General features: G+C 44.1%; 1 protein-coding gene across 1 annotated transcript in view; it reads left to right on the forward strand.

The window, feature by feature from the left end:
- Nucleotides 1–15234, forward strand: part of xkr6b (XK, Kell blood group complex subunit-related family, member 6b) — a 37391-nt gene that overhangs the window by 1462 nt on the left and 20695 nt on the right. The window contains exon 2 of the mRNA XM_027025122.2: nt 821–3433. Within this exon, the coding sequence (XP_026880923.2) occupies nt 2862–3433 (572 nt within the window). The 5' untranslated portion in view covers nt 821–2861. The remainder of the gene's footprint in view (nt 1–820; nt 3434–15234) is intronic.

The following is a 15234-nucleotide window of genomic DNA, read 5'->3' on the forward strand; positions in this document are numbered from 1 at the left end:
GCCTGAGCTTTATTATATGCATCTGTATTATACTGGCAATATTTAGTTGTCTGCACCTATAGACTAACACATGCCCTATTAGAAAAGCCCGAGTAAGTAATCTTTGATTATTATTTGCTAGAACAAAATGAAGACAAAAGATAAATAGTATTTTAGTAATATTAATCTGACACCTCCTGTATAAACCATAAATTAATGAACTAACGTGAATGTGAAATACAGGACATATTCTGGTTGACTTGGTGCAACTTGTGGCGGGGTAGGGTTGGGTGCAAGAAGGCCTCCTGTTGAGTGAGGTAGTGAGTGTGTGGAGCCCTCAGGGGGCAGGCTGTGATTGCAGCTGCTGCATTATTTATCTTGAGCTACATGTGCTCCAGGAATCCCACGCTCACTGCCCCCCTACCCCCCACCCCTTCAAAAAAATATGTGACTCCATTTGCTCTCATTAAACATGCATGCAGTTTTGTAAGGAAACAGATTCGCCTTACTGAGCCGATATTTTAATGGATGAAACCAAATAGAAGTGTCTGTCTGTGGACATGAGCCATGGAAGATGAGAGTATGCATTATCAGCTTGGTTTATACAAGTATCAATTTTCTATATGGTGCCATGATAACACAGGCATCTAAAAGCTTAACAAGTGTCTGTTGCTACTTGGCACTTTATTAATGTTGTGTTTCTTTTGCTACTGCTACAGGGCAGACTTGTTAAAAGTTCAACGGCAATCAGACAGTGCATTGAGTGCTTTAATGAGCCCCACTACTCTCTGTGACGCACCAGCAAACTGTGTCTCACACACACTGCTTTACTGTGTTTCAGGTCCTCCTTCATAGACCCTCCATACTACAGTGGCCCAGAAATTATGGCTATTTTGGATTAATGCTTCTCATCAAACATCTCTATAAGATCTCCTCTGAAATGTGAAAGAGCCGCCATCTGACACTCTCCACTAAAGCATTTTAATGTAATGCACTGCTCAGGGAACTTCCTGCAGTGCACAGCACAGCCTACAGCCAGCTTGCATCTCCCAACACAAATTAGACTGAAATCCAGTGCATTGTAGGTCACTCCTGTATCCTGGATTAATTACTTAATTAATCATGTTTGTTCACATGCTTACAATTTCAGAGAAAATGTCTAATAACGAATAATCCATAATAATGAATAATGTCTAATAATGAATAATCCATGAAGATATTCACAAGAAAAGACCTGTGCCCATGTACATGATTACAGATATTAAATAAGACAGATTTGTCATTTTCTCGTGAATCAACAGGCTGTGAAACTGCAGGGCCATTCAACATGTTCATTAATAACAGCCTGCTGTAATTAAGATAATGGCATTCATGCTTCTTATGACCTAGCTTCATGTAAGGTTATAAGACTACTGGCACCCAGAGGGAGGGAGCTGGTCTTTGTAATGTAACAGTTGTGGTGTCTTAATCCTGGTAATGCCACCCTGATGGATACACAGGTGTTGAGGATTTATGAGGCTGAGGTAGAGGCTGGGCTGGCCAGTAGAAACAGACAACACAGGAATGCTGTTGGCTGTTGTACTGGTAAACAAAGCATGTCTCATTTTGTAATCAGAGCTTAAGGGATATGTGGTAACTTTTATCTGTGGATAATGCTGATTTTATGGCTTGGCAAGAGTTTAATCTCTCTCTCTCTCTCTCTCTCTCTCTCTCTCGCACACCCCATTTAGCCATATCTGTATTTGAAAGAAATAACAGAAACACTGAAACATTAACCTGATAACAAAACTCCATATGGATCTGTACTTTAGTTACATGTAAGTAAGCTGTTCACACCTGCTCCACCACTAATCATGATTCATTGCATGTTTCGCTGGCATACAGAGCCACATAGTAGGACCACGTCGCCCACACGGTTCCTTATGCTCTCAAACTCGTAGGGATTGAATTATTCAACTACCAGATGATACACTTTTTCATGGCTTTTCACTTCAGTTAACGATTAACTGCTAAACCACGGAATTTCGTTTTGTTCCTTGTTTAGAACGGCTGATTAACAATACATTTTCCGTATGGTACAAATAGACTTATTAATTGATGGTACTGTTGCGTTCCTATACAAGTTATGATCATTTTCATAAACGCCGATAACGAGACGAAGTTGTTAGTTACTTGAAAATAAAGGTAGATATGTTATAACTGCGTAAGACTGAAAACGCCGAGCAATGCCTTTTTGTTTTGCTCTGTCCAAGGTTGTGTTTTGAAAGTTGTGAACTTATTTTATCCCAGGAACCTCTGTGAACGTGTGACTCTACACCAGAATATTTAATTTCTGTGAGTGTAAAGGGTTAACAAAATACGAGCGGCGTGTTCGCTACCGCATTACATCATTCGCGAGTCCCCAGTTTTTTAAGGTTTAAAGCGAAACACTAGGTGGCATCGTCAATGAGTAGACAAGCGTGTCTCCGTTATGGGACATCGACCAAGGAATAGTCTGTCTTGCCATTTGTGCTGTGCGGCTCAGGGAAAGGTCCGGCGCTCGCTGCGCATCACAGCAGGGACACTGCCTCACAAACTGCGCAGGTGACAGATGCAGAGCACCCTTTCAACAGCTTGTTTTTGAGAGCTTAATCTCTAACCTGAAGTAACAGGCAAACCCAGATCAGGTGTTCGGGTCGCAGCAGGTTTGGGGTCTTGCGCTGAAAGAGGATGCTCAGCTTCTGGTGCGTTATTGGGCACTCTAAGGATCCGGTGGTCGATGTTGCATCACGGTCGCCCCCAAACTAGATGGCTACCTCATTAGGGGTACCCTCGCAAAACAGGTGTCAGGGAAGTGACGTCGCGAACCCCGGAAGCCGGAGGTGGGAGCTTCAGAGAGAAAGATGGCAGCGAAATCCGATGGACGGGGGGTCGTCACCGGGTTCGCCCAGCTGCACAACCTGGACGAGGCGGTGGGGACAGGCGAGGACTACCCGAGAGAGGGCAGCTCCCTTCATATCTGTCACTGCTGCAACACCTCTTCATGTTACTGGGGCTGTCGGAGTGCTTGCCTGCATTACCTCCTGGGGAAGGGGAGAGACGTCAGGCGGCCACCTCGGGAGGAGCGCCTCTGGTTGGACTGCCTTTGGATCGTCCTGGCTCTGTTAGTCTTCTTCTGGGACGTGGGCACTGATCTGTGGCTTGCGGTCGACTACTACACTAAGCAGGACTACCTCTGGTTCGGCCTCACGTTGTTTTTTGTGCTGGTTCCATCGGTGCTGGTCCAAATCTTGAGCTTCAGGTGGTTCGTGCAGGATTATACTGGAGGAGGCTTGGGGTCCGTGGAAGGTCTCAGCAGCCGGAAAGCTACGGTGGGTTTGAGCGCAGGGACCCGCGGCAAGGGAAGGTGCTGTCACATATCCGTATGGATCTGGCAGACGGTCATACACATCCTCCAGATGGGACAAGTGTGGAGGTAAGCAGTGCGGCTTGAATGTGAAGTTGAGGAGCTTAAGCGCAGCTACCCCACCCGACCCTCACACCCAACTGAGAAGCCTCTCGTCACTTTTCCTCTTTAATTCCACTTTGAAGCTCTCACCTAGGTTAACCTGAGAGTACAGGAGTGCTTTCGTACAAGATCTACTGTAGTTTCCTAATCCACAGTTTAACTAGTACGCTCATTGCTCACGTTTGCTTATTTTCTTTCAGTTTCAGGCTTTACGTATCCAGGAGACATCAAAGGCCATAGACAGCTGAAAAAAAACTCTCGGTCCCGAGACAGTCAGTGAGCGAGAACAATGTTCTCTGGCACCGTTGCGGTGCTCTCCATCGAAGGTGCCAACGCACCAGTAGGGTTGGAAAAGGCGCATTGGTGAAGTGAATGCGTTGTGATGCGAGTCGCGACGGTCTTGGATCGCTCGTGTGAGGCACGACGTGCATGGTGCATCTGAGGATTCACTGCCTCGATTCACCCTCCCGGGTGAAAACAGCCTACGCTGCGACCAGCGGTTAGACGGGCATCTGTTTTCACGGGTGCCGTGTCCCTCCGGAGCGATAGCATCCCCTCTAAGACGCGATGTCATTGAAGCGATTTGTTACCTAAGACCCTTTTGGTCTTTTGTGAATCTATACTATTTACCACCATAGGTTACAATAAAGAACAAGGCAGTACAAATTGTACTTATGTGTACTGTCTGCGTTTCGAACTGATAAGCATCCTAGCAAGGGCGGATAGACCAAACGGTCACGAAATGTACAGAGTAGTTCCATCAAGCAGTCAGTCGAACAGGGGCATGATCTGTTTGTGCGTATTACTCGAGGAAAATGTACGTTTTTCTTTCCCGCAGCAGACAGACGCAGTGGCTGCATTTTTTTTTTTTTTTTTTTTGGTGTGTGTGTGTGTGTGTGTGTGTGAGAGAGAGAGAGAGAGAGAGAGAGAGAGAGAGACGAGAAATTAATGTGTCTGGTCAGTTTAGTTAGACTGAGCAGCTTGTTTCCATTTTTATATCCGCATTCCTAATTTTGCTTATACCTACCTATTAGTTCATTTTGTTGTGTGGATTTAACAAATTACGTTCGCTATGATCCTCACGATTGTCATGATGTCATCGCTTTCTATGTGTTACGGCTCTCTCTCTCTCTCTCTCTCTCTCTCTCTCTCTCTCTCTCTGTGTGTGTGTGTGTGTGTGTGTGTGTGTGTGTGTGTGTGTGTGTGTGTGTGAATTTCTTCTATAATGCCCGTCATTGAGGTTATGTAAAATATCGTAATCAAATGAATTGAGATGGCTTGTTAATGACTGGCTTTTCGCAGCTAAGGTTAAAGTGAAGAAGGCTAGTTACATCAAAGTTGTTTGTTCTGGCTTTGTTTTCGTTTTGTACACAGTTGTTTTATTGTGTTTTGGCATGACGTGTAAGACATGCAACTAGAGAATAAAAAAAACAAAGTTCTGAACAGATGTTTTATCTTTTAAATAAAAATAACACCAAATGCTTAAATAGCACAAACAAAACAAACGTAAAGGCTTATATCGGATGAACTATGGAAGCTGACAGTCTTCACATACTTGTAAAGTTATCTTTTACAGTTTGAGAGTGTGAATTCTTTGAAATTACCCGGATTTCTGTGATTGTGATCTTACAACTCCTAACAATAAATAAAACGTATAACAACCAAAACATTACTTTTAACATATGATTAAACACATAATTTAAATAAACAGGGTAAGTGATGAAGAATGTATGTCTTGGAAAATGTCCCCTTGAAAAGGGATTATCAGGTGTTCCTGTCCTTTCAGGCAGGGATATGAACATGCCCAGCCAAATAAATAAATAGTGTCTGTCTCAAGACAACTCAGCTATTTCACAGGACTCCTGGAACAATGTTTTGTGGACATATGAGACAAAAGTTTGGTAAATTTAGGTAAATGTACACAGGTGCTTCTTGTAGCAAAAAACAACAAAAACCCACCCTTGAGCACCAAAAGCCTGATCCCACATATGAAGCATGGTGGAGAAATGGCAAAGGCTGATATCCTGACTCAGAATCTGGAAAGACTGCAATTCCCAAGGGACCAAAGAACTTAAAGATGTCCCAGGAACTTTGACATAAGAATGTCACAAGAGGCTGGCATATGCAACACAACAATAATTGATAACACTGGAGACAGTCAGCACAGAATGGCTTAAACAGAAGAAGTTTTATATTTTTGAATGGCCGGTTCAAATTCTTGAATTGAATGTCACAAGAGGCTGGCATATGCAACACAACAATAATTGATAACACTGGAGACAGTCAGCACAGAATGGCTTAAACAGAAGAAGTTTTATATTTTTGAATGGCTGGTTCAAATTCTTGAATTCAATGTCACTGAACTGCTTATGGAGCGGTCCATTCAAGCAAAACACACATGAAGGAAATCAGTTTGTACAGAATTTTATATATGGGCTAGAATACATTAAGAAAATAATGTTTGATTGAAGTTATTTCCAATAAAAGGCATTATGCAAATGTTAAATATTGAAGGTCTACATTGTTTTCAACCAGTGATTTGGTTGGTTAAAACGTTTCTCCAAAAAAGATATGGCACAGTAAATTTCTTTTGTTGTTTTTGTTAATATTTATGTGTAAGTTAATAGTTACTTATGACTTAGATGAAAGGGTTACATTTTAGGATATCATCCTGAAATCAATGTAATTCCAGTATTTTTCTTGGTATAATATTTATTTGTGTGTGTGTGTGTTGACACCTACCAATTGTTTAAAAGCCCTAAAGCTCCTCAATGTTTTCAAGTGACCCTCTCTAACATGGGGTTTATTGTGGCATATGTGGAGCCATCTACCCACACTTGGCTACACTGGGCCATACTGCTGAGCTATTATTAAAGTAATTTACACATTAAAGCCACTAAGATAGGGCGGAATTCCACAGCTCACGCGCCAACGCAGCTATTAATTAATACACCGAGGTTTCCGTCAAAGGCGTAACACGTTCGGTGACAGTGTCTCCAGCTGGCGAGAGTAACGCTCATACTGAGCGTTTATTTATCCACGCACGGTGTTAGTCCTTGACAGCATTCATACTAGCCTTAGTAAGCAGACTGCTATCAACTCTGTGGGCAAGACCTCAAGCCGTTCCCACTTGCAAGCTAGACAACTCAAGCTTTGTGGGAGATAAAGGGGAAAAAACGCTCGATTAAGACCCTTCAAGGCTTGTTTCCTGAGCTGGTTATACACCATACACTGAACCTTGAGCTGCGGAGACATGAAAACCTTTGTGTCTCAGCAGTCTGTGCATTTCGTCTATGAGTATATTTGTAACCCAACTGCACACATGTATGCACATACACTTATTGCTATCAACTATCTAACTTGTCTGACATGCTCTGTGCATTTCTGTTGTACTCCAAGACTGTGAGACTGCACTGAATCTCTTGTGAATGGAGAGTATTTTCCCTGTCATCTTTCCCAGGGCATACTGAAAGCACAGAGTTTTTCCCTGAATACCATGCATACTCTACCATCTCTAGTTGTCTTGCTCCTAGGCACTACTGAGCGACTCAGTTTCTGTTCTGTGTAACATGGAACATATAATTTGGTTTTCTTTATCATGAAGCATTGATTAAAATGTGGATTTGGGAAAACGGCTAAGGTAGGAAGTGAATGCAAGCCGTTTATTATTTCAAGGGCTCATGTGTTGGAACAAGTGATGAAATAGAGGTCGAACCATGTATTACTAGAATGTCTGAGAATAGCAGCCAAACAAAGGTTTGTATAAAGAACAACAAATATTAGATAAATTGGAAAGCTCACATTTGCCAAGTGGCTCAGAAGCCTCTGATGGCCTTGCAGCAGGAAAGACATTTGGGAGTCGCATAGCAGTTTCAGACACAACTACTGCGAACACTAATAATGTGAATATGTTAAGAGAGGCATAAGGTGTTCACATGGGGAATGAGAGCCATCGTGTCACATAAAGAGACTAGATTGGATCAGATGGTGGCAATTGTGTTATTGGCTTGTGCTGCATGGGAGATGCTTTTTTTTACCTCTCCTTTTCCTTCCCGGCATGTCCAGTTTAAAGAATTGCGCTGCTTCTCTGTTCTCCCAATCCGCTAGTTAAAGTCATAATGTGCTGCTTTGCCTTCCCTCCCTCTCGGTCTGTGTTGCTTTCACACAAAACTCTACTTGACCTCCATTTCTGTCAGGGAAACTGGAGCATCTGTCGGCTTCCCCATTACTGCAGACTTTTTTCCCCATCTGTGATGGCTGGAGCACGCTGCATGGCCTCCCACTCTTTCCCAGAGGTCCCTGTGCAGCCTATCCACTCCCCTAAACTCAGATGGACACATGCAGTGCCCCAGTTCTCTCCTGCCTCCTTTCTTGCTGTCAAGCTATGGCTCCATCTCCCGGTGCTCACCGGAGGGGCTTTTTTTTTTTTTTTTTTGCGCTCGTGCATTTGTGAGGCAGGCTGTAGGAATGCTCAGCTGCATAGACTTTGTGTGTTAGGCATTTATCCCAACCAGAACTCTGTTAGTCATGTTTTACTGAGCTGTTGATTAAATATTGCTCATGGAATTAGAGCTTGGTTGGTTAAACTGCCAAAACTTTTTTTCTCCTGTACACACATGCACACACTGAGCATAGACACAGTTGATGATACAAACCAGTGGAATGGGGGAGCCTCTTGTTGAAGCATGCTAGACAATGTTTGTTAAGAGACTCACAGAAACATTTAAGCATATAAAGATTTATATTTGCAGTGAAAGGTGCTAAAATCTGCTTAATTTGTATCATCTCTTTGCGTTCAGACACATTCCTCATGCTTCATGATGTGTTAATAAGCTCAAACTACTATATTATCACTAAGTGACAGGGCCATGCATATGGCTTTTTTTAAAAACTGAAACAACTGAAACCAAGCCAGCATAATGCATCACAGTCTTTGGATATTTTTATATTGGTGTACACACATGAACAGCCTGATTTTCAGTGCAAGGCTAAGGAGAGTGATGGTATTTCTGCTCAAGAGCAACAGATGTAGCTCAATAACCCTTCTCTCAGTGGCCACTGCAAACCAAGCAGTAAACCATTCAACAATCTTCCACCCACTCACCTGTCCTCAGAAGCAGCCGGCAGATACATGCTTAGCCCTTCTGTTATGTGTAGCCACTTGCAAATGAGGGAGAGCATTCAGAGCATGGCCTTCCTCAAGGTTGTTCAAGGCAGCTACTGATCTCACTCACTGAGAGCTTTTCAGTGCTAGCCTCCTGCTCACGCCATTTAGAATTGCACAAGAGCATAGCTGTAGTCTGTGGTGGTTCACAGGTGCTTGTATTTGTGGTATGTAATCCATATATGCCAGCAAGTGTGATGAGTAGTCCCAGCATGTGCGCAGAGACACGGTTCTGGCTCAGAGAGAGGATTTGAGCGATGTGGTCACATGGGCATCGCCAGTGGTAAAGAGTGCCAAATCCACAGTTGATACGTATGAGTAATTTCTTCGTGTTTTTGCTTCTTGGTGATAAGATAAATTAGCCAATACTATGTGTGCTTGGCTGTGAATTGTAGTGACTAATTTGTGAGTCTGTTTACGAATTGGAACCCAAAGTGCTGTGAATAATTTGAATGTGTTCGACGACGCCATCTGGGTTTAAGATTATGACTGTTCTTGTTGTTGTGCACCACTGCTTCTAATGGTTAACAAGCTTTGGACACTTTCTGGAACTGTGTGAGAAACAGAGAGCGAAAGATGGAGCATGTTTATGTACACAGCTTACAAACGCAGTTTGATGTGTGAAACTCCCTGGTCCCACTTCTTGAGTAGTCTCCAAGCTGTCAAACTATTTAAAAATCATCAAGCCTTCATTTCTGATACAGAATAGCAAAGTGATTTTTTGACACGTGATTGAGAGATGCAGTTTATGGTTTCAAGAACTACAGGGTCAAAGCTGGGCAAAGGGCTTTTATCCCATCCCAGCTGATGGCTGCCCAGGGGCCATTTCTGTAGTGGAAGGCCTGTGTGTTTTTTACAGTCAGGCCTCTTGTTTTATCTGAGCGGTCAATGTGTGTGATAGCAGACAGAGGTCCTAAGGGCCCTGAGAGGTGAGAGAGAGAGAGAGAGAGAGAGAGAGAGAGAGGATTATTTTCTGTAATGTTGCATTCTTCATACATAAGCAGTGATTTTTTTTCCCTCCACTGTGCTCTTAGGCCGAAACAGATTTGAAAAGGTTCCTTACGTTGCTCAGCATGAGAGCTACTGAAATCGTGTGTGAATGTCTGTGCCTGCTCTTCTGTTGTGATAAGTGTGATAAGTGATGCTAGAGCAGCACAGCACCTCAGCCCTGTGCCACTTTTCTGGCCAGAAGCCCGACAGTACACTGGTCGTGTATTTGATGCCCACGGAATGGTGCTCAGCTCCATTTCAGGTGGAGCTATCTGAGGTTAGGCTGTGTTTAATCAGTGGCTTTTTTGAGGAGCAAAGGAGGGAGGGGTGTGGCTTACCTTTCAACTAGGAGGAGTGCAAAGTACCCTGTGAAATCCACACCAAAGAATTCTGCCACTTCAACTATGCAAATTTGTTTCCTTCTATATTTATTTCTGTTATTTATGTCCAAGAGAGTGGGACAGGCAGAAGCAGTTTAGATGTTCTTGCACTGCCAACAGGGATTCCCCACTGTCTACCTTGATTCTCCATACTTAACACTGGCTAACCTGAAAACTCACTATTTCAAGGTGTTAGACTATGCCTGACAGTAACATATGTTAGGCATATGCCATTTGGGAAAAGGGTTTATATTCTTCAGGTGCTTCTGAACTTGGGTATTTATATAAGCCATGTTTGCATAGAGACCAGAAAGAAGAAATATGTAGGACTTTCCAAACAATCTCACTGCACTCACTGCCCTTCCCATACTGCTGCATTGCTATACTTGAGAACTAAACACAGTATCAGTTTAATAACTTGAACTGTATGGAACCATCCGTAGTTTGGGATTCTCATTCCTCGCGCTTGTTACCATATACCTTTTCATATTATTTACAGTGTAGTTGCTGAATAATTCACAATAGCAGCTGAATAATATGCCTTAAGAGCAATAGGTAAAGTTAAACAGTAAAGACACAGTGTAGGTATTACAACACCAAAAAAAAAAAAGTATATATATATATATATTTCCAGTAAGAAAAATATTTGTATATCCATGAGGTATAAATTCTTTTCAAAGAATTTCTACATTTTGTCTGCCACAGTACACAAGGATCCGTGCAAGATATTTTTTAGTGTGGACACATCGAATTGTATAATGCAACATGAACAGGAAAAAACACTCAAATTCTTTTCTTTCCCTTCGTTTTTGCAAATAAAGGTCTAAATATTTTACAAAATGCAAAAAATGCCATTCTAGAAAACACTAACTACAGTTTCAAATGTATATGTAATCTGTTACTTGCCACTGCACAATACTGTGCATGAAACATGTCTGTGTCATTAGCTGACAATATATACAGTGCTTTCAGCGCTGCCGGTTGAAGGGCTGATTTAGAAGTCTTTTGTCCTCCTGCCGTGAAGGAAAAGCCTCTGATTCGGAGGATAAGTAGCTCACTGGCTGTTATCAAGGTAAGGGCAGCCACTGAAGTGCTGTGATGTGGATAAAGTGAAACGTTTCTCTCTGGGTTTGCGGGCTTGTGCATTGTCTGAGCTGGAGCAGTATTCTTGCGCCAACACTGACCTACTTTAAATGTGGAGTCGTGGATTCCTGCAATGACCAGACGATTTGATGGTGCTTAAATGCCAAACCCTATAACAGTACCTACTGCACATGTATATTAAGAGATGTAAAAGCACACATGCTCTCGCTCTGTGCCCCTGTCATGTCACCACCTCCAGGCAGGCTTCTGGCTTTAACTATAATGAATTTATGAACCCGTACATATCTCTCTCTCTCTCCTCTCTCTCTCTCTCTCTCTCTCTCTCTCTCATTCATATATATATAATCTTCACAGAGGAAGAAACCCTTTTTACTACTCATGCACATCTTATTAAGAGGGTTTTTTTGTTTGTTTTTTTGTTTTTTACCTTGGGATTTATTGAGAATATAAACTATACATTTGCCATAGACTTGCTAATGGTTTATAAGGGTGAGTAAGGCATTAGTGAGACAAATGAGGGCACCAGCCTAAAATATATCCTGGCAGTATTTAGTGCATATTCCTGATATTGGATGCCACAGTAAGAGTGCCACAGTACACATTCTCTCCAGGAACATGGGATGGTACACTGAATCACTGACATCACACTGTCACCCAGAGACAGTACCATTAGCAAACAGCACCATTTTAACCTTGATACTTCAGTGTGTCTTCTCCCCTTCTATCCACAAACACACACACACACAAACACACACACTCCCAGTTTCATCCCTCATTGCCTCCTATCAGTCTTTCTCCCACATGCTTTCTTCCTCTTCGCTGTCCCCTCCCTCCCTCTCTCTCCCTCCCTCCCTCCCTCCCTCCCTCCCCCTCTCCCTATCCCTCCCTCTCTCCCTCTCCCTCCCTCTCTCCCTCTCCCTCCCTCTCCCTCTCTCTCTCTCCCTCCCTCTCCCTCTCTCTCTCCCTCCCTCCCTCTCCTTCCCTCCCTCCCTCTCTCCCTCTCCCTCCCTCTCTCCCTCTCCCTCCCTCTCCCTCTCTCTCTCTCCCTCCCTTTCCCTCTCTCTCTCCCTCCCTCCCTCTCCTTCCCTCCCTCCCTCCCTCCCTCCCTCCCTCCCTCCCTCCCTCTCTCCATCTCCCTCTCTCCCTCCCTCTCTCTCTCCCTCCCTCCCTCTCTCTCTCTCTCCCTCCCTCCCTCTCTCCCTCTCTCTCCCTCCCTCCCTCTCTCCCTCTCTCTCCCTCCCTCTCCCCTGCTGGCTTGTCGCTGGCAGGTTGCTGGGAGGCGATGACAGTTGTATTAACAGTCGATTGCAGGGTCACTGGCGCTCAGCTCCTCTGAGACTCAACCACACAGAACAGCAAAGCAGAGCGGGAGAGTTGGAACAGAGAGAGAGAGAGAGGGAGAGAGAGAGCTCAAAGCAAACTTTACCCGCTGGTACACACAGTGGCTTGTTTGTAAAAATCCACTGTAGCTGGATTTCTGTGGATACTTTTTTTGCGTATGTGTTGAAAGACTGGTGCTGAAAGTCTCTCTGCCTTACTGTAGCCACACACTACAAAAAAACCCAAAAAAAACCCTCTAGAACAATTTTGGAGCGCTTCAGTTTATCACTGCAGGGAAATCCCTTTTAGAGCAGCTTATAGCAGCAGTGCGTAAGAATAAACAAGCAAACAAACAAACAAAACATTTTGTCCAGCACACCTTACGCTGAGGGAGTGTCTCCCTGCAGTAATCTGGGTTTGTACTTATCTCAAGGGCAGAAGACAACAGCCTCAGCTGGCAGAGAAGCTGTGCTTCCACAGCCATTCCCAGGTATTCTGCCTGCTGCAAGACGGCACGCTTTTCAAGGGTCGCCTAAGCCAAAGGCATTCTAAAGTCAAATCTTGATTGCTTTAATTGTACTACGGCAGAACATGGAATGACAGGGTTATTGAGAGCTGTAAGTAAAATGGAAGGACAGGCTAATTAAAAGCTGTGAGTATTTAAGCAGCACAGGTGTATGGATTTCAGTACACCTTACCACAGCACTGTGAGCTCTTCTACTGCTACCAGAGTTTGCACTGAACTACAGAGAATCCAAAGGTGCCACTTAGCATGCAACATGATGCAAATAGTTTATAGTCAGAACTCTGAAACTATTGAACGTTTTCTATGCAGAAATGACACCAAAAAGACGCAAACCATATTTGGGGCATCTGAAACAATCCCTATAGCCCCCATAAAGAAAGACCCATGGGTGGCCAGTGGGGTCTCCCCTCTCTGCTGGTGGTCCATGCATTAGCACATAAAAACGACGGGGGGCCAATCACAGCATCAGAGACAGCAGGAGAGCCAATGCTGCGAGGAAGATGCCTGCCAATCTGCCCTCATACATGGACTGATGAGAGACCTCCTGTGGTCGTGCTGCAGTTCCTGGAAAAGATGTGCTGCATAAGAAAGAAGAAGCCAATATTCCTGTCTCATGTCTGGCTTGGAAAGTATCCCTGGCTGCATGCTTTCTGCTCTCTTGATGGTGAGATATTTTGTTTAGGCTGCAATATCCCTTCTGATCACCCAAACCTACGCAGAACTCTGTCTCACGTCTTCCCATGCCAGCAGGATCCTTTATGAAATAAAGCAACCAACATTTCCCTTCCCAATAGGCCTCAGTCATACGTGCAAATACCTTTCATTACTGCGACTGCGAGGCAGATCTCGCATGACTGTGCAGTTTAAAAGTTGTGACGGTGTTCTGTGAACTCTTGGGCTGCAAATTGGTAGCATGGCTGAGAAGATGCAAGAGTCCTGCTGCTTTCAGTCTGTCAGCATGCACTCTTGCTCTGCTCGTCACGGCGGCTAGAGGTTGACATGAAGCTCCGGTGAGCCTGTCTCGGGCTGTTTGTATTGCCCCAGGCTGTACAGAGAGCTGCTCTATCTCAATTCTGTGTTTGAGGCTATACATAGAGCAACTACGTCTCAGAGGACATCACGTTTTGCACACTGCAAATGCACTCTGACGGGGATGGAGGCAGGCAGAGGAAAAAGAGCAACGTCTATACATGTATAAGTGAACCGCACTGACGTGACCTGTGAAATAATTCTAGTGAGGACTGGAGAAACAAAGCTAGGTAGGAAAACGCTACACACTTGCACCGCCGTCATGCTTATTTCGCTCTCGTTTCTCTCTGATTCATCTTCTGCACTGTCAAATCTGTTTTGATGTGCATTCTGCTGTTCTCTTTTCACCAAACCCCTTTGTTCACACGTTAGTCACCAGCATCTGCTAAAAATGTTCAGTGAGTAAATATGCCGTGACATGTATAAAATATGTCAGAACACTTGTTTATTCTCACAACTCTCACCTGATTTTCAGATAAATATCTGTGTGATATTTATATTATATTTTATAGGTAGCTTCTTATATGATATTAATTCCAGATATAATATTATTTTGGGTTATCCAATATGCCCGTGTATCAACATTCCTTATTTATTATTTGCTGTTGCCAAAGAAAACACCCAGAGCTGCTCTCTAAGGTTTCCCCAAACCAACATACTAACTGTTGCTCCAGTCTGTGTGACCAGCCAGCCTGGGTCCCCCGCCTCAGTAAGTTTAAGTGTCAGACACAAGCAAGATCCCTGTGGCAGGCCCTGGGAGGTGTATGAGTGGGCTGGGAGTGTCACCCTGGCAAGCGTGAGAATGCTAGCCTGCCCACTTCAGGTCACCAAGCGACCTCGTAGCGTCCGAGGCGGCGACCGCCCAGTGACAGAGCATGCTTTGGGGCTGCAGTGGGGCAGTCTCCGACATTTCAAGTTCCTGACATGCAGGTGTGCATACACAAAGCACGCATGCACAAGTCCTCTAACATTTTATGATTGGTGCTTGCACTTAGGCCTGATTTGTTGTAGATGTTCTGATAAACAGATTTCAGACAGGCAGGTTGCCTTTTCGATGACTACCCTCCCTACCAGCAGGCCCTCATACAGAAGCAGCAGGTGACTGGCTCTGTGTGGCCCAGTGTGTTTGTCTTCATCTGCATTCTCCACTCTCCTCCCCATTGTGTTCCCCTGCCTTGCACATCCGTCTCCCTGCCAGGCGTCACAAAACTGCGATTAGAGGGAAAATTAATTTTCTGTTTCCACCTCGTGGTCA

This window comes from Electrophorus electricus, chromosome 3 (assembly GCF_013358815.1).
Source record: "Electrophorus electricus isolate fEleEle1 chromosome 3, fEleEle1.pri, whole genome shotgun sequence".
Taxonomy (NCBI): domain Eukaryota; kingdom Metazoa; phylum Chordata; class Actinopteri; order Gymnotiformes; family Gymnotidae; genus Electrophorus; species Electrophorus electricus.